At 33.6% G+C, this 27514-nt stretch overlaps 2 protein-coding genes across 5 annotated transcripts in view; one reads left to right on the top strand and one right to left on the bottom strand.

The window, feature by feature from the left end:
• The first annotated feature begins 364 nt into the window (after nucleotides 1-364).
• LOC136025419 (bolA-like protein DDB_G0274439) lies at nucleotides 365-11818 on the top strand. Of its 2 annotated transcripts, none has more exons than XM_065701443.1 (4): nucleotides 365-431; nucleotides 5359-5491; nucleotides 6809-6897; nucleotides 11656-11818. In XM_065701443.1, exons 1-4 carry the CDS (start codon nucleotides 414-416, stop codon nucleotides 11716-11718), a joined length of 303 nt encoding a protein of 100 aa, XP_065557515.1. In that variant the 5' UTR covers nucleotides 365-413; the 3' UTR covers nucleotides 11719-11818. The 2 variants fall into 2 exon arrangements, with proteins under 2 accessions (XP_065557515.1, XP_065557516.1); XM_065701444.1 differs by lacking the exon at nucleotides 365-431 and adding an exon at nucleotides 490-514.
• A 3058-nt stretch (nucleotides 11819-14876) lies between these two features.
• LOC136025414 (zinc finger protein 883-like) overlaps nucleotides 14877-27514 on the bottom strand; it is a 34231-nt gene continuing 21593 nt past the window's right edge. For 2 of the 3 annotated variants that reach the window (XM_065701433.1, XM_065701434.1), the window contains exons 2-3: nucleotides 23042-23200; nucleotides 14877-18175 (exon numbers count right to left, since the gene is read on the bottom strand). In XM_065701433.1, the coding sequence (XP_065557505.1) occupies nucleotides 16413-18175; nucleotides 23042-23162 (1884 nt within the window). In that variant the 5' untranslated portion in view covers nucleotides 23163-23200 and the 3' untranslated portion in view covers nucleotides 14877-16412. The remainder of the gene's footprint in view (nucleotides 18176-23041; nucleotides 23201-27514) is intronic. The other variant, XM_065701435.1, reaches the window with a different exon arrangement.

Below are 27514 nucleotides of genomic sequence, written 5' to 3'. Positions count from 1 at the left end.
TCCCAATTAAAACAGTTGGCGTCAGCCAGTGGTGCACCACTGTTTCCTCTTAAAATCAACTTGTCACCACTAAAACTAAAAACAGAGTGGCGTTAGGATCTACCCTGAAGAGTTCTCAAGGCCCCAATTAGAGCATCTAATTCAAACCATTCCACAAATAATTATTTAAAAAACAGTGATCATGGCAAGGGGGGCTAAGGATTAATTCAGGTACACAGGCAGCTACACTAGCTTGAGAATCTTTGATGGAATCATCAGTAAAAACATTCATATTGTTGGTATTATTGTGTATTGGATTATTGATATTATTTTGTCCAATTTTGCTAGCTAACATTGCCTCCAAAATTGTAATGAATGACAGAAACATCTTGTTAGATGTCATTGTTTTATTTTATTTAATTTGAATTTCGAAAATGCTTCAAAATTTTCTGGTATAAGTGTTACATAAATTATTTTATCTGAGTAGTGGCGCTAATTCTGAATAATGCAGTTTTGTTACAGTCAATGAAAAATAGTATTTTCTTGATATCTTAATTTAGAAATACAAAAAAGCTTCCTTCCTATATTTTGAAAAGTAAACCTGTCCCTTTTGCATTTTTGTGAATTGCTGACACATTCAAGAAGAGGCCTGAAGATTATCTTCACCTTGGCAATTCAGTTTATTATAAATAAATATCTTAAGGGTAAAATTCTTGTTTATCTGCTATTTGCTATCTTGGAAAGGGGTTAACAAAATGAAACTTTCAGGGATGGGTCTAATAGGCCGAAGTATTTTCCAGGTCAACCTACATTGACTCCTTTTCCTTCTAGAGGGCAGTGATGTTTTTTAAAAATTCTTGTGCTATGAAACTGAAACCTTACTAAACAGACCTTCTGCTTAAATAAAGTACAAGAAAACTGTTTTCAGCTTTGCAACTTTGTTGTTCAATCCTGATTTATGAGATCTCAAAGATCTGCAATTATGTTTCTTAAATTTAGAAAAAATCCATTGATGTGGCTTAAAATTCTACTCAAATAACAGGAATATACACTAAAACTGTAGAAAATGAAAGAGATAGGCTAATTGAAAATATAAAACTTTGGTTTGCCAAAACTTCAATAGGTATAGTAGGCAACTTCACCTTTGAAGTAGGAAAATTTATAAGACTTAGAAATTAGACAAGGGTTAAGGGTTAGCATGGGAGCCTTGCAATACTGTCCCAGATGCAAAAACAAAATACAAAAAAAAAAAACAGACACATAAGCTAAAGCACCATTTCAAAACTTCCAACATGTCAGCACTGTATGCTGACATCATGGACTTTTGGGGCAAGGGGGGGATAGTATTAGCATTGTTTATGGTAAAATTCTAGTTAATTGACTTCTTGCTATCTCAGAAAGGGTTTTAGGTTAGGAAAATGAAACTTTCAGGGATGAATATACAGACTAAATTATGTCTTGGAAAGGTATTTTAAAGTACCCACCTCTACTCCTTCTCCCTCCAGAGGGCCCTGAAATTAGCCTACATGACAGGGCTATACCTATTGAAATTTTAACAAAACAACATTTACCTTAATTTTCAGTTACTAGTTGCTTTTTCTCTGCGTTTAGTTCTGAAAATGCAATTCCTGTTATTTGAGTAGAATTTGAGCCATATAAATGTTTTTTTTTTCCAAAATTTAGGAAATGTATTTGCATATCTTTAAAACTTTGTAAAATAGAACTGAGCAAAGTTATGAAGCTGAAAACAATTTTGTTATACTTCAATTAAGCAGAAGAGTTATTTAGCAAGGTTTCACTTTTATAACACACATATTTTTAAAGGTCATCAAAGGTCAGTGCCCTCTAGAGTGAGAAGGAGTAGAGGTAGTTACTTCAGAATACCTTCCCAGGACATAGTTTAGTCTGTATATTCATCCCTGAAAGTTTCATTTTCCTAACCTAAACCCTTTCTGAGATAGCAAGAAGTCAATGAACTAGAATTTTACCCTGTTTACTGATGCTTTGGAACTTTGGGGTGATGATAAGGATATGATTGTTAGTCTAAATAAATATTAGGAATGATGTTGAACCTCTCATGTTGAACTTTGTTTATATATTAATAAAGAGAAAGCAGATGAATTTGTTTTCAGAAAACCTGTTTACTTGATTTCTAAAAAAAAAGTTTCTGAAACCAGGATATAAAATTTTACCACAAAGAGAGAAATTTTTGTAGAGAATAAGATCTAGATCTTTTTTTTGCAGCTAAAAAGCTGGTTCTTTAAATAATCTAAAGAGGGATAAGGATATGCATAGTATCTTGTCAATAGAAGTATAAAGCAGCAACTTTATCTTTAGATACAGTCTATATGGATACTGTCAGTGGACACAGTCTATACTGGAAAGATGTTGAGCAGTCAAATTAAGCTGAGAAAAATGTTGAAAGACTATTGGCAGAAAATAATTATTTAGCAGTTCTAATACTTTGCAATTTGTCTACATAATATCAAAGAATAAAAAAAGGCAACAAAAAGATAACAGATCTGCAGAGAGATCATTTTGTTAAATAAATGTGTTTTGTCAAACTAAACCAGATAAAAGAAGTTTATTAAAAATAAAGGTAAATGGCTTATGTTTTGATAGATTCTACAAGAAGCTTTTTATTTTTCCTTAATAAGTTTTCCTGAATTAACAAACACTTGCCAAAATTATTTTAAATATTGCTCACTTCATCTCCTGGCAATAAAGGTTTCAAAAATGGTGCAATGTACTATGCCCTGGTATAGTCAAAGCTAACTACATTGCAAGAAAGGGACTCCAAATACATACATCAATAAGGATCAGAAATAAAGTCTAAAGTCAGCTAAGGTAAAAAAAAAACCTACTTACAGACTAAAAAACAGGCATTAGAATAAATTTATTATTAATGTCAACTATTTTATGGCAGCATCACCTTAGCCATAAAAGGTTCATTGCTTCCAAAAAGATCTTTTGTCCAATACCATTCTACATTATCTTATCAGTTACTAGCCAACACAATTCCCTTCTTTTTTCCTTGTATTTCAGCATTGGGAATTGGACAGAATCATTATTTGAATCCCTACCCTGTTTGCAATGAAGTAACCCAAGGTACTCTCAAAGAAAATTTCTTGAAAAGTCCAATACCTGGCTTTGTTTAATGTAATTTGATTTTCAAAAAGCATTTGACTTTGTCAATGACAATGTATTAGTTCAGAATTTTGCCTCTGAGTTTAATATTATCTTTTCCTGGTGAAATTCGGTTGCCTTTTTCCTATCAAATACATCACAAGTGGTCAAATATTAGAATCATTATTCTAATCCCATCCCTGTTCACAATGAAGTACCCCAAGGTATTTTTTTCAGTTAACATCCACAGTCTTGTTAAGAAATCCCCCAATGTAGAAGTTTGTTGATATCTGCAGTCATTGAAACCTTCTATAGAAATATAATCAGTAATCCTGTGAGTATCCTCAATGATATTGCATACAATGCCTTGGAATTAGATATGATTGTCGACCCCCTCTAAATTCAAAATAACAACAATTTGCTTCCTTAAATGCCCACCTTTTATTATTAATGCAATTCTTCAAAAAGTTTTGGCATCAGCCTTGAAGTTTTTTGTGTCATAATTTCTTATAATTTAAAGTGGGATATCCATGTTAACAATATTATCCACAAAGGTAGTGTGTTCATCTCCTTGCTTAAACTCCTGAATGTGTCCCTGTACCCATTCCTTAAGGATACCATCCTCTGTCCTCCTACATTTTGGATATGCATGTCCATTTTGGCACCTTGGCTTTTTGTATCAAGAGTCAGATAAAAATGAATAGATTCAAAATAGAGCCTTGTGAATAATTTTGAAAGAAATGGCCCTAGAGACACATATTTAAGAATTGCGTTTGGGCTCCACAAACATAACACAGTTGTAAATGTTATAGAGCTTGCTGGACTACCTGCTATGAAAGATTAGGCTAATGTGCAGAGAAGCCAATATTTTACAAAAATACAAATCCTTTTCTTCTCCATCATTTATTGTCTTTTTGGTGCCAATATCTGAAAGATCACCCAAATTGGAAATTGAATTTTCAGATAATTACTCTTTTTCAAAATCGTGGGACCTGGATGTCATCTTCAGTTAATTCCTAAGGACAATTATTAGTACACAGCTCAATATGTTGGTCAGGTTTTTGCCAATTAGATGTCTGCACAATCTCCTGAATATACTCAGGCTTTCATAGAAGGTTCAGTATAAGATCCAAAAGCAGGTGCAGGGGTTGGCATCCTTGATTTTGCCTTCAGTTGTCCCAGCTAACTCTTCGATTTTGTCAACAGAGTTGTTTTCCATTTTTAAAGCGCTGGAAGCTATGCTCAGACTCAAACCTTACTTAAAAAACGTTTTAATCATAACAGGTTCCAAATCTACAATTTGGTTAATAAGAAAAATAAGTCATGAGGCTACTGATTCAAATTTGAAGTTAAAAAGAGATTAATGAAGTTAATTAAAGTTTAATGAAGTTTGATATCTTAGTTTCTCTCTCTCTCTCTCTCTCCCTCTCCCTCTCTCTTGCTGTAAAAGGTTATCATATTACAATAAATTATAAGTGTACATATAGTGCCTTGTAGTATAGGATGCCATCAATACTGATGTACTGGATTAAATATCAAACAAAAGAACAGAAATAAGAATGATAAAAACAACTTTTGTGAAGTTTCACTTCTCACAAGAAGAGTGGAAAACTCAATGGTACCACTAATTTGAGTTTGTTCCTCACAATACAGTCTATAGACCATCAAGAAACAGAGTTAAATGTAGTTGTGATTTTTAGTAACATTGACTTCATACTCAGATACACTCAGACATTGAATGGGCTGTAATTCTAATTTGGTAATGCCATTAGTTATACTCATTTTATACAGAATATAATAAGCTTTACTAAAAAAATTTGAAGACTACTCATGACATACACAAACTCTTAAGCTTAACAGTGATAAATTCTAAACCCAAAATCTCTTCCCAAAGAAAAGTTTTTGGAAATCCTGTTGAATAGTTACAAGCTATTCTGAATTTTTGTTGTAGTTCCTTTTTTCTTTATTAATCCTGATGGTCACTGAAAAAATAACTTGGTTACACTGCAAATCTATATCTTGATCCATGTCTACAACATTGAAAAAAGACCATTTTTTTTTTTTTTTGATCAATGTAAAGGGGATATCTGAGACTTCGTCAACATAGTCCATATTTTATTTTAAAAACCACATTTTTACTTGAACTACGGAAATAGAGTATTACTTGAAGTTAATGATCTTTAGGTCTTTCAAAAATCAAGGAAAAAATTTTTCCCTGAGTTTTTATTAATGTATTAATTTTGTTCATTTTAGATGCGAATAAGGATTAATGCCTTACCCAAGTATATAAGGAACTGTTCAAGTATTTCAGGTCAAGATCAAATAAAAACAGTTTTGGCCCAGAGGTTTCCAGATCCTTCAGAAATTGTCGTTGAAGACATTTCTGGTGAGTATTGAACATATTTTTTCTTTTTCTATTTTTTCATGAAATAACAAAGAAAAGAATTTGAAAGTGACCAACGGGTCTATGGCCAGAAAAAGGAAGCCAAATAGAATAAAAATCCAGCGAATATTTAGCACGTATGAAACAAGACGTCTTCAGTGTAGAGTAAAAAAAACACAACTAGGCTGTAATACTTAAGTAATGTAAATAAAAATATATATAGAATTCTGTTCTTTTATTTTATTTGTTCATTTATTTTTTCCCAGGGTCAGTTAATGTGGAAGGGTGGTCAAATAAGTTTTTGAGAGGGATCAGTCAATGGGAAATCGGAAGTTCTAGTGTCCTTTTCTGAGATTTAGCCTGCTTTTCAATAAATTGCTGCAGAATTTGTTGTTACTGGCTACAGTGACTTCAAGAATTTATTATTCTAGTTTAACAGTTCTTGTGTTCTAGCACTTGTTTTGAACTGCAGATAAATACAGATTTAGTTCTAAGGGAGAGACGTGGAGAGGTTGGAGGTACAAATTGATATATAATCTTCAGGGCCTTACCCAGGACTTTGTCTGAATGAGAGGAGCTAGATTTGTCAGCAGATCTTGTTGAAGACGGGGAATGTTCTGCTATTGTGATCCAGTGCTTAGTTAATCAAAGTGTTACAAACCACTGTTTTACTTGTTTTCGGTGTTTTTATAAATAAATGAAAAATAAAATGTATATGATATGAAAAATGTTGCTGAATACAGCCACTTAAATGTGCAAGGCTGTAAGGGTAACATCTCAAGTTTGAACATAGAAAAACAATTCCCTAATATAATTTTACTATCAAATAATAGTATTAAAAAAAAAAAAAAAAACTAAAGTGATAAACTAGACTGTTAAATAAAGTGATGAAACTCTAGATGAAGGTGCATTACCTTTTTCTAGCTCAGGAAAATTAGAATCATCAAAGCATTTCATGAAAATGTGAAAGTGATGCTTCAAAAGAAATCTTAAATTTGGTTTTGTAGCTACAGGGTAACTCCAAAACACCAATTTTACCCTAAAATTTCCTAGGGAGTATCATGTTTTACCCTATTTTAGCTCATTTTACCAGTTTTACTTAAGAAGTTTTTATCTTGCGGTAATTTTACAACACTTGTTCCGAATTCCTTTGGCAAATACCTGGTTTCAAAGTTCCAGTGAATGGTGTTGTTAAAACGCAAACTATTTATTCGTAAGTATTTTTTGATTTTGTTGATTTTTTTGTTGAGGTTTTTTGTTGATTTTTATGTGTATCGCATTTGTTTCTTTGTTTACTTCTTAAGCATTTCATCATTAAAGGTGGATGTGGTGCTATGTATGCTGTATTTGTTGCATCAAAGGAATTTAAAGGACTGCCAGTGATTAAGCAGCATAAACTAGTGAAAGAGGTAAGTCTGGTTTGGGCCTATTAACCGTCACTTGATCACTTGTATTCTGCTGCCTCCTCAAAAGTCTTGCTCTTCAATGAAAGGGGGAAGTCAGAGAGTAAGTGGGGACGAACTGACGAGCGTGGGGACGAGTAAGTGGGCTTAATAGTAACCACAAGTCTAAAAAAGAGACTTGATAACAATAAATACCTGAAAAGCATTGTCTTTTTACAGTGATTAATTAAAAAAAAATACTTTCGGAGTATTAAGTTTTTCAAACAAAAGTAAAGAACTATACTAAAAATTAAGACGAGCAGAAATAAAAATCATCACATAATTCAAATTTAAAGCAACCGGAAATTACTATCAAAGACTAAATAAAAGAAATTAGTATAATTTTCACATCAAACATAAAGGTAACAAATACTCTTATAGATGAATAGAGAAACACAAAATAAAAAAGTTAAATAAAATGAATCTGAAGTAAAGCTTGAAAGAAGCAGAAACTACTACAAACCAGACTTTAGCCATTACACCCCCCCCCCCGACACACACACACAGACGAAGAATTTCTAAGGACTTGCAAAATTTACGTTATTAAAATCTATATTTATTTTGAACACTGTGATTTAATTTTTTAAAGAGGTGGACGAAAACTAAAAATAAAAGTACAAATATTATAATGATCACTGACAACAAAACTATTAAAATAAATAAAAGTCGGATATATAATGATATTAGTTCTGGAAAATGTCAACAATTAAAAATTCATGATTTTGCTTCACAAAGATTTTTTATTTTCAATTTTGCTTGCTCGGAGCTGGGCCAGGCGTTTTGTCTAAAACCAGGCGTTTTAGCATGAAATTCAGATATTACGTAGGAGTTTTTCAAGAATCGACAAACTGCTGCTGTTAGTAATTTATGTTCGTTTTGAGTTTGAATTGAATGTTCATCTTAATTTCTTCTTGTTTAAGATTCATTTATTCATCTACATAAGTATTTGGTATTGTCATGTTTGATGTAGTTATCTATTTTATAGTCTCTTTGTTTCGAGTTTAATTTATTCTTTGATAGTAAGTTATGGTGGTCTTAATTTAGATTTGTTAAAGGACTTCATTTCAGCTTGTCTCAATTTTAGGTATAGTTCTTTAATTTACTTAGAAACACTTCTTTTTTGAACTGTTTATCCTAATTTTTGATTTCTGAAGTGTTATTATTGGTAAATATTATATGTTTTAACTGGAATTCACTAGATTTTTTCTAATTTTCAGGTTCTCTACTGGAGAAATAAAATATCAGTCTGAATCAGTCTGGTTTAGAACGATTCTTTAACTAAACTTTTGATTTAACACCAATACCAATTGTAAGAATCCTCCTGAGAAAATGTTCAAAAAATTATATCTTACTGAAATAGTATGAGAAAATGAATATTTATCCCAAGCATTGCTCAGCTCTCTTTATTTCTGACACTTTAAACTCTCATGTTTGTGATTTCGACGTGTTTTCACACCATATCACTTGGTGTGGCGCGTAAAAGACGGCATGCTGACAACTAGGATACGCATAATTTTTTTTCAATTGGGTTCAAAATCCTCTGTATTATTTACAGAAAATTTTAATGTAATACCATTATTAGTAACAGGGAATTTTAAATTAGAAAGATTTAAATTAGGGATTTTTATTAGAAAAGGGTCGAAATACTATTGAGGTAGAAGTGCGAGTAATTGAATCAACTTGTAACGCTAAAAAACTATTGCTATAGCTTCTCAGGCTTCGACACTTCGCTATTGTATGGTGGCATTTTCGTTCCAAACACATATCTAGTTCATACAAGATGAAAGGATAAAAGGACAACCCTGAATATGATATTGAATCGAATTTTTGGCCAAATGAACTGTGGGTTTGAAATGAAATGAGCCGTGGGTTTGTGTGGGACATGACTTTGTGCTGACAACTAGGGTGCACATAATTTCTTTTAATTGAGTTCAACATCCTCTGTATTATTTCCAGACAATTTCAATTTAATACCATTAGTAGTAACAGGGATTTTTTGCATACATCCTTTAACAACCTTGTTGCATGCATTATCTTTTGATTTGATTCAATATGTTCTTCAATATTCCTCGAAATTTTTAACTGAATACCCTTAGCCGTCCCTGAGAACTCTCATCCTAATATCTTCAGTCGTCCTTGGGATTTTAGAAACACACTATTTTGGTGACCTGAATGCAAATATCATGTTTTAGTTTGGTTTATTATATCCCTCATCCTTCAGTTGAAGTTGTTAACTTAATATTCTTAGCTGGTGTTACAGATGTTGCAAGATATATGGCATATTAACAGCCTGGACATATATAATGTCCTTTCATTAAATTCAAAACCCCCCTGATTTTCTTTGAAAGTTTCTAGCTAATTCTTTTAGCTCATCCTGAGATATAGAAGATCCGCCTATTCGACATCCGGGATGCATATATCACCTTTCCACTTAGTTCAACAGGCTGCTCAGTATTTCCTGAAAGTGCCTAGTTAATTCCGATAGCCGCTCCTGAGGTATCGCTGATACACCTGCTTGACCACCAGAATGCATGTTCAACATCCTAATCAACACTCCCTGATACTTTCAACGTAATGCAATTGGCTTCTTATGAGACTTTGTGGATACGGCCTTTTCACAACCAGAATGCACAATGTGTCTTTTGATTGAGTTGAAACACCCCCCTTAGCATTTCGTGAAAGTTTCAATTATATATGAATCAGTTTGAGAACCGGGATGAATAGTGCCTTTTGATTTAGTTCAATATTCCCCCTCAAAATTCCCTGAAAGTTTCGACTTAATACCCTTACCTTACTTGTCCCTGATATATTGCAAATGTGCCCTTTCCATAACCTAGATGTTCGTCATGGCTTTTCCTTTAAATAAACATTCCCCTCAACATTCACTGAAAGTTTCAATTTAATACAATTAGCTGACTGATATATTGCAGATATACCATTTTAATAACCCAGATACGTACAATATTTTTTTGTTGAGTTCAGTATCTCTTCAGTATTTATTGAAAGTTTCAAACTCAAACACAACTTTTCCCAAGGCAATGTAAATACGCCCTTTTGACAACCTGCTTGCAATAGTGGCTTTTAATTTATTTTATCTTCCCTCTTATAAACAGTTTAAATTTCCGATTTAATAGCCTTGACGTGTCTTGAGGTATTGTAGATATGCCCTTTTGTCAACCTGGCTGCACATAGTTCTCTTTGGCTTAATTCAACATCCCCCTCAGCGTCTCCGGAAGTTACAACCTAGCACACTTAATACACTCCTGAGATATTACAGTTATCCCATTTTCATAGCATTATGTACGCATTGTCTTTTAATTTATTTTAACGCTTCTTCAAAATTCCCTGAAGACTTCGACTTAATAATCTTAGTAGCTCCTGTGATATTGTAGATATAACTTTTGACAACCTGGATGAAAATAGTGTCTAATGATTTAGTTCAATATCCCTTTTGCCATTACCTAAAAGTTTTGATGTAACACACTTAGTCGTTGCTGAGATTCTGAAGATAAGCTCTTTTGACAACCAGAATGCATACAATAAAACCTTGATGCACTTAGTATATTTTAATTAAGTTGGCATGTGGATGTCTAGCTATCTCCGAAGGCATATCTATTAGACCTTCTGATTGTTTGAAAAAAAACGGCTATCACAATTAAGGTGGATAATCCAACCGAATGAGCCCACTCTGGAGTTTCTACGTCCACCCTTCCATGAGAAGGCATATGGATGCACATAGTGTCTTTTGTTTTAGTTTGACATCCCCCTCAACAACAGTTGGAAATTACAACGCGTTCGAACTTCCCAGTCGGAAGACGTTCTCCCCCAAATCAGTGATTACCCTCTGTGTAACTGCTGTCAAAAAACGACTACATCCTACTTCTTCTTTGGAATAGGCGACTTTGTGCTGCGATGTTAGAATTTTGATTTTTGATGTATTTAAAAAAAAAAAAAAATGAAGCAATTACATCGTTGTCTTCCGCAAGATTCCTTGCCAGAGTAGTACTTCAGGAAACACAAGGTGACCAAATGATTTTAAATTTTCTATCAGTAAAAAAAAATAATTTTAAGAGTTTATTTACAAACTTTAAAATTTGGTTCTCACAGAGTAAATGCTTAACAGAGCAGCTTTATGATCACTCCTGAATTGGCTTCCTATCTTGTGAAACAGCAGAAAAAAAGCAAGTCTAACTTTAACATTTACCCCCCCCCCCAAAAAAAAAAGAGAAAAAACAATAAAGAACAACATATTAACAAAATTAATAAATAAAGTAGTTATATTATCGTTTTCTGTAAATGTTAACATAGTAGTGGATGCAAGATTGTCATATTAAATTTTATATTGATAAAATTTGCTTCCATTTTGTATTGATAAAAATTGATTCAAATGCTAAACAAAGTAATTACATCATCATTCCCAAAATGCCTCTGACGTGGTAAACAGCGGGACAACAAGAGGCATTACTTCTAACACTTTTTGAATTACTGAATAAAAAATAACTACGAAAAGAAATAAAATAATAAAAATTCAAAATCATAAAAAGAAGTAATAAAGAAGTATAACCCTGTTAAATTTATTGTTTTTCCTCAAGTAATAGTAACTCTTTCCATTTTGTAAAAAAAAAAATAATCAACAAGATACAAGGAAGAAAGAAAGAAAGATAATCCCGGAAAATTTGTGACATATTTTTTTTCTTTTGTAACTTATCTTCCTTTGTTTTTCAGGCTCTCAAAGAGGAGATAAAAGCAATGCACGGGATCCGGGTGCAGACTGAAGCACAGAGCTAGCTACTCTCTTCATGATCACCTGAAGATGATAGTCCTAAATAATATTTTATTTATATAGTTTTTGAACTGTAATGTTATTTAATTGACGTATTTTTAGTTAGCTGTTTATTTGACCCATTGCTTAGTTTTGAAAGAAGGTAACTCAAACAGCTTGTATTGCAGAATTGATTCAAAATTATCCATACATCTTTTTGTTCTTAAAACTGGTGAATTTTGTTGAATAATATGGACTACTTTAAAAACATTTTTAATGTTATAAAAAAAAAGTTAAGAGTTCTCTATTTCATCACATCTTTTTTCAGTAAAACCGTCGCAGTTTGAAACACTAGAAATGGTATATCCAAAGCTTCAGTTTATCGGGTTATTTTAGAGGATCTGGGGCTTAGGAATGCTTCCAAGTTAATTCAGAAAAATTGAAGTATTTCTAACTTAAGAACGGGTGATCAGATCTCAAATGAAATTTAGTATTTAAAAGGAATTCATGTCTCAGAGCTCTTATTTGAAATCCCGACCAGATCTGTTGGCATTGGGGGGAGTTGGAGGGGGAAACCAGAAATCTTGGAAAACGCTTAGAGTGGAGAGATCGGGATGAAACTTGGTGGTTAGAGTAAGCAAATGTCATAGATACGTGATTGACGTTGCCGTACTGGATCCGCTCTCTTTGGGGGAGTTAGTTGGGTCCAGTGCTTCTGGACTTGTTAGGACGATGAAAATTGGTAAGCATGTCAGAGACTTGCACAAATTGACCTGATAAAGTCGTTTTCGCTAATTCGACCATCTGAGGAACTGAAGGAAGAGGAAAAATTAGAATAAATGAGGTATTTTTAACTTACGAGTGGGTTATCGGATCTTAATGAATTTCCATATAAGAGCTCTTATTTTAAATCCTGACCGGCATTAAGCCTCTGATTTTCCTTTTAAATTAATCTATTGATTCTTGGAATTTTGCCAGTGCTCATACCATATGAGCTCTTGGCTCTTCCGACCTTGTCACAAGTGCCATATGAGCTCTTAACTCTTGTTTTATTTAATTTCTGAACCTTTTTGAATTAATGCAGGTTTTGATTTGGGTCAATGTACGAATTAAAACGAAGTTTGCATATTATTTTACTTTTTTCGGCTAAATGGCTTTCTCAAAGTTTTAATCGGGCGGTTTCGATAAAAGAGAGGTGGGGGAGGAGGCCCAGTTGTCCTCCAATTTTCGGTTAGTTAAAAAGGTAAGTAGAACTTTTTATTTTTTTACGATCGTTTTCATTAGTAATAAATATCCGTAACTTAAGAATTAACTTATGCAACGAAATTCTATATTATGTATATTTTTATTACGTACATGAGGGGGTTCGCCCCCCTCGTCAATACCTCGCTCTTTAAACTAAAGTTTCAATTTTTTCCCAATCCTCTAAGAATTCCCTGAACCACTAAGGTCGTAGAAAAAATAGTTGAAATTACTAAGAATACTTTAGCATAAAGAGCAAGATATTGTGGAGGAGACGAACCTCCTTATATACGTAATAATTTTATGTCCGTTTTAAGTTTTAATTCTGCTCCTTACTTCCAGTTGAAAAAACATTTTTTTTTATTCGTTTTCTCATTGTCTTTTAAATTATGCTAGAAAATCTTGCCTTTTCTCATTGTCTTTTAAATTATGCTAGAAAATCCTGTGCCCCCTTCATGGAAATTCTCTTCCCCTCATGATAAATTCTTCCATGGAAAGATCTTCCCACGTAACCCCCTACCCGAGACTTATAAGTTTATAACTTGCAGCTCCTTCTCCGGGGATGGGGGATTGAGTCGTCCCCAAAGACGTAGTTATTAGGTTTTTCGACTACGATGAACAAAAAGCATATCTCAAAATTTTGATCCGGTGACTTTGGGAAAAAATGAGCGTGGGAGGGGGCCTGTGTGCCCTCCAATTTTCAACTAATTTAGAGCAAGGTCACTTAAAAAGGACACTAGAACTTTTAGATTTCCGTTAGAATAACCAGAACGGATCCGCTCTCTGGGGGAGTTAGGGGGATAATTCTAAAAAATTAAGTATTTTTAACTTAAGAAGGAGTAATCAGATCTTAACGAAAAGGACACAAATTCACTTAAAAAGGACACAAATCTTACAAAATAAATTTAGAGCAATTTAATTTTGGTCCATTGGAAGTTTCGATAGATTTTTAAATACTGTTTTCAGAATAGGTCCATGGCTTTTCCTTAACAAATTATGAGGTTTATTTACCAGGCTGAGGTTTATCAACCCGAATTAACAGGATCAAAAGAATGGAAAACAAGCTGTTGATGACCTTCAAAAGTAGAAACAAAAACAATTGAAAAATAAATTAAATCCTCGGGATAAGCATATTAGCTGTAATGCTCTGGAGTCTGGAGAAAGGGGCTATTGTCTGACTTTTGCTTATCTATGACAGTTGAGGTAATCTTATACTTTAATAATTCGAGCTGAAATTTACCATAATAAGTTGTTTAAAGTATTTTCGGGCATTTACGTAAATGCCCCTTCTTTCGACGACTTGTTGAACGTGATATGCCAGTGAAAAACAAGGATAGATCCTTCATTTCTCAAGGATGACAGATTCATCCGTTCAAACAAAGTAGAGGGATATTTTTGCGCCCTTTGAATCACTCACGGTCCCAAATTTTAATTTGATGTCGACTTTAGTCATTTGATACTTCAATAAATTAAGTTTTCTTAACCTTTTCATTTTAGAGTAAATTCTGTGTTTCTTTCAAAATTTGATTTTTATTTTCTAACAGGAGATTACATGGCATATCAGTTCAAACTCCTCTAACTCTTATTCAAAGTCAACTGTCAGTTTATATTGTTAAAAATTAAACACACCCAACGATAACTTTGAAGACCTATTTTGAATATGTACAGCTTTCACTATATGAACACCAGCAGCTTTGGATATTTACCAATCATTGCATATTGAAATTATACCGAAAGACCATAAGTCCGTAAGTTTAAAGAAAAATAGAACAAAATTATCTTGATTTTTCAAGTTTTTTAGATCAAAGCTACCCTATTTATTGTACTATGCACTATTTTGTATGTGATTTCAAATTTGTGCTTCGCCCAGGGACCTATAATGGCCGAGAAAGACTATTATACTGTTAGTACCTCTATTTTAATTAGGAGATATACCCCCCCCCCACCCAAGTAGAAATATTAGATTCAGAAGAGTTCAACGGTTCACTTCCTAATCATAGGCAATATAGGGACAGCAGACCAGCAGGCCATTGTAAAGAATATATATGCAGGGTTCATGCGATCGTTCTGCCATGGTCAGGCAACAAAGCAGGATTTACTTTTGAGCATCTAGAAAACTCATAACAAAAATTTACAATGATCTTTAAGCAAATAATGTTTCTATTAAAAAAAGGTCACCATCCAATTAAATAAGAAAATGGCAAAAATTACAAAACTCATCGACACATGACAACAAATAATAATAATAGTGACGCATGACAACAAGAAAAATACAACAAATAAAGATGAAATTTCAAATCGTGGTAATGTTGAAGACAAAAACAGTACAATACAACACACGATAAACAATCAAGAAAACATTCCCTTGCAAGCATGAAAACCAGTCAATTACATTTCAAAGGGAATTTCAAGCAAAATAGCCGGTAATAAAATCAGGGGAAGCGTATATTTCAAACTGATCATTAAACAGGTGGTTTACTGCTTCAAAACAATTTTTTCATTTGAGCGCCATTGAGCAAGTGCAAATTTTAAACAAGCAAAAGTATGCTGGGGTCTTAATTAGTGATTTTGGGACTGAATGTATTTTTAAATTAGAAAATATTCCTCTTTGCTTATTATTTTATATATATATACCTTTCACAACTTTTAACTATATTAAACCTAATTTGATCTTGGCCAATTAGCTTGTTTGTCGTTCTTCTTTCAATAGAAATACCAAAAGCCATTTTTAGAAATATAGAAGAGGGGGAGCCAGAGGAAAATAGATTAAAGGACAAAGGAGCCTGTGTATCCTTCTATATTTTTTCCCCTGTCAAATACTTTCACTTCCTTTCTAAATCCAGCAACAAAATCACTTTACTTTTGATTTGAATAATTTAATTTATTCACACGATTTTGAATATCTGGAATTTTTAACGGACACACCGACAGGACTCAATATCTAAAACAAATACAATTAATAGAATTCCTTTTCAAAAAATTTATTTTCATATATTCCAAAAAATATTACTAAACTAGGCTATACCATTCTTACATACTTGAGATTTGGGCTTTATTTTCTATTTTCGTAGGTTGATATTTTGATCATAACACAAATGTCATTCCAATCTGAGAGAGATTGTAATCTACTGCAATAAAAATATAGAAATTATGATCTTAAAAAAGAAGAAAAACAAACTGGAAACAAAAATTCTAACACATTTTGTCGATAAAGACTCAATATTTTCCTGGAATGAGTTGTCTGATGGTTATTCGAATGGACATTAAAGGAACATATTAGGTCTTTTAAATACTTCATGACTAAATGGTTTTGGTAAAGCTAAATGTTACCTGTAAGTGCTCTCTGATGATTAATAAAATTCCTCCACTCAGAAAAGCTTTTCTGACATGCATCACATTTATATGGTCTCTCACCTGTATGCACTCTTTGTTGCTTGTCCAAAGTGCCTAACTGAGAAAAACTTTTCTGCCAAGCATTTCATTTATATGGTCTCTCCCCAGTATGTGTTCTTTGGTGCTTTTTCAAAGACCCTGATTCCGAAAAACTCTTTCGACATGTATCGCATTTGTATGGTCTCTCACCAGTATGTGTTCTTTGGTGCTTTTTCAAAGACCCTGATTCCGAAAAACTCTTTCGACATGTATCGCATTTGTATGGTCTCTCACCAGTATGTGTTCTTTGGTGCTTTTTCAAAGACCCTGATTCCGAAAAACTCTTTCGACATGTATCACATTTGTATGGTCTCTCACCTGTATGTATTCTTCGGTGACTATACAAATGGCTTGAATGAGAAAAACTCTTGTGACATACATCACATTTGTATGGTGTCTCACCTGTATGCACTCTTTGGTGTGCATTGAGATGATCCAGTCGAGAAAAGTTCTTGTGACATGTATCACATGTATATGGTCTTTCACCTGTATGTACTCTTTGGTGTACAGTGAGACTGCCCACTAGGGCAAAACTCTTATGGCATGTTTTACATTTATAAGGTCTCTCACCAGTATGTGTTCTTTGGTGCTTTTTCAAAGACCCTGATTCCGAAAAACTCTTTCGACATGTATCACATTTGTATGGTTTCTCACCAGTATGTGTTCTTTGGTGCTTTTTCAAAGACCCTGATTCCGAAAAACTCTTTCGACATGTATCGCATTTGTATGGTCTCTCACCTGTATGTATTCTTTGGTGACTATACAAATGGCTTGAATGAGAAAAACTCTTGTGACATACATCACATTTGTATGGTCTCTCACCTGTATGCACTCTTTGGTGTACATTGAGATGATTCAGTCGAGAAAAGTTCTTGTGACATGTATCACATGTATATGGTCTTTCACCTGTATGTACTCTTTGGTGTACAGTGAGACTGCCCACTTGGACAAAACTCTTCTGGCATCTTTTACATTTATAAGGTCTCTCACCTGTATGCACTCTTTGGTGTGCATTGAGATGATCCAGTCGAGAAAAGTTCTTGTGACATGTATCACATGTATATGGTCTCTCACCTGTATGTGCTCTTTGGTGTACAGTTTGATTACCCACTTGGGCAAAGCTCTTCTGGGATGCTTTACATTTATAAGGTCTCTCACTTGTATGTACTCTTTGGTGTACAGTGAGATTAAGCAGTTGGAAAAAGCTCTGCTGACATGTGTCACATTTATAAGGTCCCTCACGTGTATGTTTCCTTTGGTGTGCATTGAGATGACGCACTTGGGCAAAACTCTTCTGGCATACGACACATTTATGAGGTTTTTTTTCTTTGTTTGCCTCAATTTCTGATTCAATTGAATTTAAGGAAACGCTTGAAGATGGAGTCTGTGAAGCAGCTAGCAATATATTCCCTTTCAAGTCTAGTTTGAAGACGCTTTGTGAAAAGTGCCCATGTAAAAAAATATGTTGTCTCATATCATCAATAAACTCTTGTAAGCAAATGGCACATCTTCTCCTCTCCCCCATTCGGTGCTCCATAATGTGAACAACAAAATCTCTGTAATCATGAACTACTGCTGGACAAACAACACATTCTATTGGTGTAAGTTCTTCACAGCCAGTGTCTATGTGAAGATCTAGCATGAAAAATGATTTTTCTGCTTTTCCACAAACATCACAACGCCAGATACCTACTGTTAATTCTTCTATAGCCTTTTTTGTCATTTTTCTCACCATAACAACCGGTTTTGGGCCTAAGGGCTGCGTTAAAGCAACACCATTAGAACAGTGCACTGTAGAATAGATTAATCCTAGAACAAAAAAACAAATAAATAAAATAAAAATGAATAAACCAAAAAAAGATAAAATAAAGAGGCCTTAAACCAACAATAGGTGAAAACAAGCATTACCAGAGTGTTCAGTCTATAGAGAAAAACAAAAACAAACAAAGAACATTAGCCTACATAGTTGGAAACCTTATCTTCTTCTTCTTATTCAGCAGACGGGCTTTTCAGTTGATACTATTTAGCCCTTTTCCTTTTGGCTCACTCTGTGAGATCGACAGAGCTATGGAGCTGGTTTGTCTTGTATGATTTGTATCTGCTCAGATTTCTTGAAGTATATCTTTTGATACCAGCAGTTGAATTATAAGAGAGTATATATTGATCTCTGTGCTCTGCGGGAGAGTATGGTCAGCAAGACTCTTGGCTGTTGGTGGAATTTTGTGGTGTTTGAAGCATTCTAACATTTTACGTCGCAGGGTATACTGTGCAGACGTCAGCATATTACATTCAAATAGGCAGTGATCTATTGTTTCATTCTTAAGATTACATGACCTGCAAAGGGGGGACGAGGGAACTTCGCCACTTGAATTAGGAATCTGATATGAAAATGCCTGAAAATTTAGCCCATTTGAACCTGACCGAATCCTATGATAAATCTTGGAAAGGTGCTTACTTGGGAAAGGTGATGGGGTAGGATTCTTATTAATTATCAGTACCTCTGTAAATCTCCAGCGGTAAATATCTCTAATGGGGATTGGTCTCCCACTTGGCTGGTCAATATTTAAAGCATTTTTGGCTATTTCATCTGCCTTATGGTTACCTATTATACCTGAGTGGCTTGGAATATACTGTATATGAGTTAAAATACCTTTTGTAGCAAAAATATCAATAATCCTAAGACAAAGAAATGTGTCAATATCCATCTTATTTTGAGAAGCTGACGAAAGAAGCTCTAGGCTTGCCAAAGAATCAGAATATATTATAATATTTTTAATATTAACTTTCATATATTCATTAACCATGAGGAAATCTAGTGCCATGATTATGGCGTTTAGCTCGGCAGACATTACAGATGGATTATCTTGTAATCTCTCTCCTAAAGCGATATTATGGGTTGGGAAGAAAGCTCCGCTTGCCACTTTCTCATTCATTTTGGACCCATCTACAAAAATTTGGAAATAATTTTTATAAGCAACATTATTTAGTTCGGCAAATTTTTTCTGAATAAAAGAAATGGGGGTAAGTTCTTTGGTCCACTTTGAGAAGTCAGTCTTTATTATGGGGGTTGACCAACTCCAAGGGGGGGTTTGGGGGAATGTGGGTGCAATAGATTTTACTGGCACTGGGAACTTCTTCTGGATATTTGCATATTCATTTGCAACGCCTCTAAACATAGATGGATTTCTTAACCAGTTATGCAGGGTATGAGAATCATTGGCTTCAATTTTTGTAAGGTACTTAATTAGTAGAGATCTTCTTCTTTCATTTATTGGTGATAGTCCACTCTCAGTAAGCAGAAACTTAGTTTTTGTTGGTTTCCTAAGACCAAATATAAGACGAATTATATCATTTTGTGTCGTTTCGATTTTTTGCATGTGGGTCTTAGCACAAGCACCATACACTATGAGGCCATAATCAATATGGGGCCTTATATATGATTTATAAAATTGGATTAGTGTTTTCTCATTACAGCCCCAAGGTGTGGCTAGTAGCCTTTTAATTATTCTTGTTTTTCTATAGCACTTTTTTATTGTATTTGTGATGTGGAGGTGGAAATTTAGTTTTTGGTCAAGTATGAGCCCTAGGTAATTAATTTGATTGTCCTCTGGGATAAGTATTCCATTTAATGTTAGCCTAGCATCATAATGATTTCGCTTATGGTGGAATTGGATAATTTTTGACTTTGTGGGTGCAGTAGGTAAAATGGACTTTTGGGAGAACTTTTCAAATTGGAAAAGTGCATTTTGCAACTTTGAATGCGTAATCTCGAAGGTATTGCCAGTTGCCCATAATACCAGATCGTCAGCGTACTGTAGATTGGTATGTGGGAGGTTCATGTCCCACAGAAAAAGTGAAAATAGGAGGCAGCTCAGGACTGCACCCTGTGGAAGGCCTTTGGTTATTGGAGTTTTGGGTGAAGAGGCTGAACCTACACAAACAATGAAACTTCGGTTTTCTATAAAGGATTTTATGAAGGATACAAGTTTGGGGGGTAGTCCAAGGTTTGTAAGTTTAACTAATAGAATCTGGTGGTCAACATTATCATAAGCTCCTTCAAAATCTAGGAATGCAGCAGTTAAGACATTATTTTTTGATAGGGATTCATTTATTGCATTTGTTAACACTATGAAAGCATCTGTTGATGAGTGGTGTTTCCTGAAGCCAGTTTGAGTATGAGGTATCAGATTATTCTTCTCAACAAACCAAAGCAGCCGATGGTAAATCATTTTCTCCATTAATTTTCCCAGCACTGGGGTAATCATTATGGGTCTATATGACTGAGGGTCATGTTTAGGTTTATTTTTCTTTAAAATTGGTATAAGAGATGAACATTTCCAGATATTAGGGAATGTGGATGTAGCCCATGCATGGTTATAGCAATTTAGGAGCTCCTGTTTGTACAAAGGGGAAAGATTCTTTATCCATATAGGGTGTATATTATCATAGCTACTTGTAGCATTGGCCTTGATATGCTGAATTGCATTATTCAATTCATGTATCGAGAAGGGATGGTTTATATATTCTGAACCTGGTCGGGGCTGGTAAATAGGATTTGTCATGATTTGTGTGGTGATATTTTGGTTTTTTGATGTTAGCTTCTTTGAGAAAAGGGAGGCAAATAATTTTGCCTTATCAGTGTCGTTATCATAGTTATCATGACCTTATAAAAAATAATTTCCTCTATTCCCTCTTCATTTTCTAAAATTATTTTACTAGAAAGACGTGTAAATTCAATATAGACACACTTTCTGAATCTAACAAAGCCAAAAACTTTGTATTATGTTTAGTTAGAAGAATAAATTCGCGGAAAAATTACCGAAAGTCCAAGGGCCATTGAAGCACAAAACTCATAGCCAGCAGAAAATAAAAGTGAGGTTCTGAGGATAGACATATGTAAGGGAATGCTATCCTGTCCCCCTTTTATTCTGTTTTCTGAACAAACTGATGTTTGTAGTAAATTAAATTTCTGCTTTTTGTTAACAAATAGTTTTTCTTTCCAAATAATATTGTGATTTGGGAGACTTCCTCAAGAGACGAAAATTTCAGACAGTTGGTTTCAGCAGAAAAGTTCTTGTGAGAGATGTCAAAAGGAAAATCATCTTGATATATTTTATGACAAGTAGGTTCTAGGCACATCTTAATAGCCCAATAAAAATGGGGATTCTATTTAATTATTCAGCTCTGGAGACAAACATTGAGGAATTATGCTCCTCCATCTAAAATTCAGCATATTTAAACAGTTCACGAGAATGCAATTAAAAATTATGTCTCTCAGGTATATGGCTACAATTACAGTTTTACAGTAATAGTAACAAAATCCAAAACCTGCAAGATACAATATTTCTACCTTTCTATTGCATCTTATATCCAAATCACGCTCTAGATTTTAAGTCATCTTAAAAAATAATGACCAGAAAAATCTCCAAAAAAGTTTTAAAAAATTGAGTGTATTGAATCAGGAAGTAAAAGTTGTTTTTTTTTTTAGAGAAGAGAATAAAAAATAAGAAGCAAAAGATAATATTTTGTCATTACAGATATCACACAATAATGTAAGAATTATATTTTCAATGTTGACTAAAAACAAAAACCTAGCATGTAGATTAAATCCCCCCCATCCACTCCAAACAAAATCTGATGGAGTCTCTTGCTCTAGTTGTCTCAAGATGTGAGAAAAATGGATGAAAAGCCAAAACAGGGAGCTTCCCATTTAAACTTGCTTGGGAAAAAACAGAAAATCATAAAACCAAGTACAAATGTTTTCTTGCATCCATGTGTCTCATGGATGTGGGACAAATGGATGATATCCCACTACAGGGAGCTTCGCATTTGAACTTGCTTTGAAAAACACACAGAATCATAAAACTAAGCATAAATATGTTGTGTTCTTTTAGAAAAAGAAAATGCATCTTTAGCCATAACTCTGGCACGTACGCAGGGGGGGGGGGCCTTCGGCCCCCCCCCCTGAAATTTTGTGAAATGTTTAATTTCCCCATTTTTTTTTTTGGATTTCTGGCAAAAGTAGGGCATTTATTAAGAATCTAGATACATGTGTGAAGCCTTTTTTGGGATTTTACAGCATGCAATTATCTGGTCAAGTCACTGCCCAATTATTAACCCGTTTTCAGTCTAACTTTTTACCCTCTTTGAAGTTATTAGTGATTGTACTCTTATTTTTATTTTGTAAAGAGAGTTTGCTTTCCACAGCAAAATGGAATTATCCTTCATATTAGGGCATTTATCCCCCCTTTTCAGGATAAAGTACAGCTTTTAATGGGTCAATTTTCGGAAACTATCATTTTTCATTAAAATCAATTTTTTCACAATAGAAGAACTACCCCCACAGCACCCATATTGCACTGTTAATTTCCCTTTCAGGAGGATATAATAGATTTATCACTGGTTATGTGTTGCTATGAACATAACCTGAGCCTAAAACCTACTCTTGAGGCTTCAGTCTTCTTTCCCCCATCCGTTACAATTATACAGATGAAAGTTAATCTGTATTTTCTGATACAGGTGCTTTTTGCATTTATTTAGTTACTAAATAAAAAAAGAGCTACTTTATATCTGCTGTTTTGAAGGTTCCCCCCCCAAAAAAAAGTCCTGTGTATGTGCCTGGCATAACTAGTTCTAATTAAAACTGGTTCTACAATGTTGTAGGTTGAATCATACCATTGCCACTGCTCACTCCATCCCGAGAACCCAAGACAGACACTAAAGTGGAGTTTTTTGGTGAAGGATCCACAAGCGGATTTTGATGTTCAGGTGATAAAGTACAATTTGAAGTTTCCATGGGTCTTTTGGTATCAACTGATATAGTATCTTCAACTCCTGTAACACAACAAATATAATGACAGAAAAAAATAAGATACTATTATAACTTATTCTCATTAATTTACCCAAAATAATAAGGATCAGAAAAAATAATAAAGGTAAAAAAAAAAAATTAAATCCAAGTGCAATAATACATGAAATGAAAAAATTAATTTTGCTTAAAGCTTCTTGTTTACATTACAAATCTCAACATTCAAATAGTACATACATGCTCCTCCCTTAGAATAAGAAATGAATAAAAACCTGAACTTTCAATGAAATAAAGTTTACATCAGATAAAACTTTTAAAGAGATGGTCTTTATCTGCTAAAGTTTAAGACCAAACAACAGAGAACAAAATAGTTTCAGATTAGTTGTTTGATTAAGGCTGTAATTTTCGTTATCTTGTGCATGAATTGTAATTGTATTGAGAGAATAATATACAATCAGCAATTTACAGATTAAGAACCAAAAAACATGATTGTTAGCAGCCATGAATCGTTGCTTTATTTTTATGAGGATTATTTCTGTCTTGCTAGGGCTTCAACACGTGGAAATATATAGAGTTTTAGACTTATAAATGGATTTTTATTGTACCACTTGCTTCTGAATCATCAAGGTCTCTTGTCACCACTAGAATTTCTTTCCTTTACAATTTAAGATTAACACATACCTAGGACTCTAATTACAAGACTTTTCTTGTAAATAGCTAAAAAGGACACCTACAGACATATACACCTCACCTTTTTTCATTATATTCATAAGTGTAATCATCAAATTTACATTATCCTAGTTTAAAAGTTTTATTTTTCATTTCAACTGTGCAGAATTTCATACCTGATAAAACCCTGACATTCCTTTTAATTAATAAAGTTCAATTTGATTTTTCGTATATACCTCTAGATTTATATTGCAAAAACAAAATTGTTCTTCATACAAATAAGATAACTTTTGAATCTAAATACAAAAGAAATGAATTTCATATTTTTGTTTGAATTGTGTTTTTATTATATTTACATTCTATAGTGAAAACTTCTTATAGTGAAAACTATATATGATATATTTTAAAGCTTCATTCACTAGCTTTTAGGAAAACAATCTTCCTGTTTGTTAGGCTCAAGTTTACAAGACTCAGAAACGTCAGGACCATTATCCAGAGCAATATCTTTATGTTTAAGAGACAAAACAAGGTTTGGAGCATCTTAAAAATCATGGTCACTAGGTAAAGCATCTTCAACTTCTACAAGAAAATACAAATAAAAGACAAAAACCAGATCTAAAAGTAAGGCTAAAACAATTTTTTTCTGAAAAGTTTAAACACAAAACTACAAAATCCTTTTAGATGCTCATCATTCTAAAAATATCTGCAGGAGTCTCTATATGGGTAGAGCTATACATGTCAAGGTGCAGCTTTGACTTAACTGACAAGACTATTTTCTTATATTGACAGCCATTTGATAACAAAAAAATTGTCCTAGGGACAAAATCCAGAAGTAGGTTTGCACAGCTTTCCATTGTTTTATCAATTTTTCTGCTGCTTCTAGGAGAGTGAAACATAGTATTAGAGTTTGCTTCATGAACTTGTGCAGGTTGTTCTGACTTGAGTTTATGAATACATTTAGTCTTCACATTCCTAAGACCATCCATGCAAAAAATTCATACAATTTAGTGACAAGGTATCTTATGTTGTCACAAGGACTATTTAAACCTTAGGGTAATGACATTGGGTATGTGAGATAGGAAGGCGCCAATTTCCCTAAGATGCTTATCCATGGCCTGGTTTTGAATTTGTTAATTAATCTGCAATGTGTCTTGTTAATGCAAGGCCCACCCCTTCTCAAGAAGCACACCCACATCATTCATTGACACGAGTATAGATTATTTCCTGTTTTCACATCTTACTTCCTTCCCTGATAAGAAGCCTACTTACACCCTTGGCTTGCTGACAAGAGAAGCACCTTACAAGTAATATAATCGTTTTAAGGCTGGCAACATTCTTCAGTTTATCTTATTTTAATACAAAAAGGTTATAATTCCTGCCCTTACAATAGATCCATCACTTGTACCAACACTAGTGTTGCCAAGAAAACCCAATACAAATACTTAGTGCATTGAAGTATTTTAGCCACATATTAAGTTTAAGAACTCTGTTTCTAGCCCTACAGTTTCTTTTATGAATGTTGTATATAGGATATTTCAATAGAAATCCAGGGAAGCTCTTGGGAGCCCTGCAAGTCATAACTGATAAGAGTCTAGTTTCATCATCAAATTTCAACTATGGTCATTACATTTATTTTATCCTATTTATTCCTAACAATCAAAACATACTGGCAAAAGCAAAGTCTTCATTTACAGATTTTCACCCAGAAATTTTGAAAAACTCCAGAATTCTGCACAAAAAATCCATTTCTCAACAATTCTGACCAACTAGCAATCTTTTCACCAAAAGCCAAAATGTAATGGCATCATTAATAGCATATACAAAAGCATTGTCTAGCCCTGATTTCAATGATAACCACTGGATGGTTAAGAAGAATTGGAACTGTCAGGAATGCCTTGTGTAAATGACCTACAAAAATGACCAAAACTTGAAAATCTAAATTCTAGTGTTTAAGCAGCTAATAGAGAAAGTGTGTGGAAAACTCTGCTGGAAAACTAGCTAGAAATTATAGACAATATTTTGCAGATTTTAAAAGATCCTAATAATATTTGGAAACAAAAATGTTTTCTTCATGGAGGAACCAGGCAGTACCAGTAAAACAATTTGTATATAAGACCTTGTATCATATTCTGTGTGGCAAAAATCAAAAAGTAATACTCATGTTGTTTTAGAATTGGAAAAATCAATTGAAATTTGGACAAACAGCACACAAGACCTTCAGCAAGAAAGTTCAAGTTTCTTCAAATTTATTTACCAGTATAAGACAATGCCTCAATAATGACAACACTCAGTCTTGTGTAACATATGGACCAGCAAACCCCCTCCCCCTTTCAGAACTCAAAACCAAATCTCTCATTCATTTATTTTAGAAAGTTTTAAAATAAGAATCTCTTATACATATAAAGATTTTAAAGTAAAAGTTAATCATCTCATAGGATTTGTGCTTTTTTAGTACAAGTTTTATAACAGGCAAAAAATGATACTTTTTACCTTTGGTACAAATCTTCCTTCAAGCAAAAAAATGATACTTTTTTGACTACCAAAATTAGATTCAAACTTTTGAATAAAGCCAATTAGAAACCAGATTTCTACATCTGGTCTGGTCAACAAACTGAAGGTGAAAACCCTCGTTATAATAAATCTTTGCAAGGAGGTTAAGCCATATGTTGTATAGTAAAAAAAAAAGAGTTGTGTTGCAACTCTTCTGAGGTCAGTCTACCCTGTGCTTAATTTAGAAATCCGGATTGATTCGGGATATATAAGGTGAACTAAAAGTTAGGTGTGTAATTCAGTTTTTTAGTAGTCACTCTTTGATGCACTTTATACTACTATAATTTATTGGAGCTGTTTTACCTGAAGTTGTATATGAAGTAAGAAAATAAAATTATTGTCAATAATTGTGTTTGTCTTTGAGTTAAGGTACAAGTACAGTTCCTATTGTCTACTGGTACGTTCCCAAGGGAATCTGCCCATCTCGGCAAACCTAAACGTCATGATGATGAATTCGTCTCCAAGGTTATAGAGACTGGTCAATAGAACCCTCCCAATCTATATCCATTAACTATAAGGCTCCCATACCACAAACAACTTAAACAATATAAGAAATCAAGTAGACTTTATAAGCAACCAGTAAAACTTGAAGAATTGAACAAACTACATAAGAAACCCCCCCCGTAACATTTGGCGCGGCCTGTAACATATGGACCGGCCTGTATATATGTAACATATGGACCAGCAAACCCCCTCCCCCTTTCAGAACTCAAAACCAAATCTCTCATTCATTTATTTTAGAAAGTTTTAAAATAAGAATCTCTTATACATATAAAGATTTTAAAGTAAAAGTTAATCATCTCATAGGATTTGTGCTTTTTTAGTACAAGTTTTATAACAGGCAAAAAATGATACTTTTTACCTTTGGTACAAATCTTCCTTCAAGCAAAAAAATGATACTTTTTTGACTACCAAAATTAGATTCAAACTTTTGAATAAAGCCAATTAGAAACCAGATTTCTACATCTGGTCTGGTCAACAAACTGAAGGTGAAAACCCTCGTTATAATAAATCTTTGCAAGGAGGTTAAGCCATATGTTGTATAGTCAAAAAAAAAGAGTTGTGTTGCAACTCTTCTGAGGTCAGTCTACCCTGTGCTTAATTTAGAAATCCGGATTGAT

Source organism: Artemia franciscana, chromosome 3 (assembly GCF_032884065.1).
Source record: "Artemia franciscana chromosome 3, ASM3288406v1, whole genome shotgun sequence".
Taxonomy (NCBI): Eukaryota; Metazoa; Arthropoda; class Branchiopoda; order Anostraca; family Artemiidae; genus Artemia; species Artemia franciscana.
The sequence above is the reverse complement of the archived record's forward strand: the minus strand, read 5'-3'. Positions and strand labels throughout refer to the sequence as shown.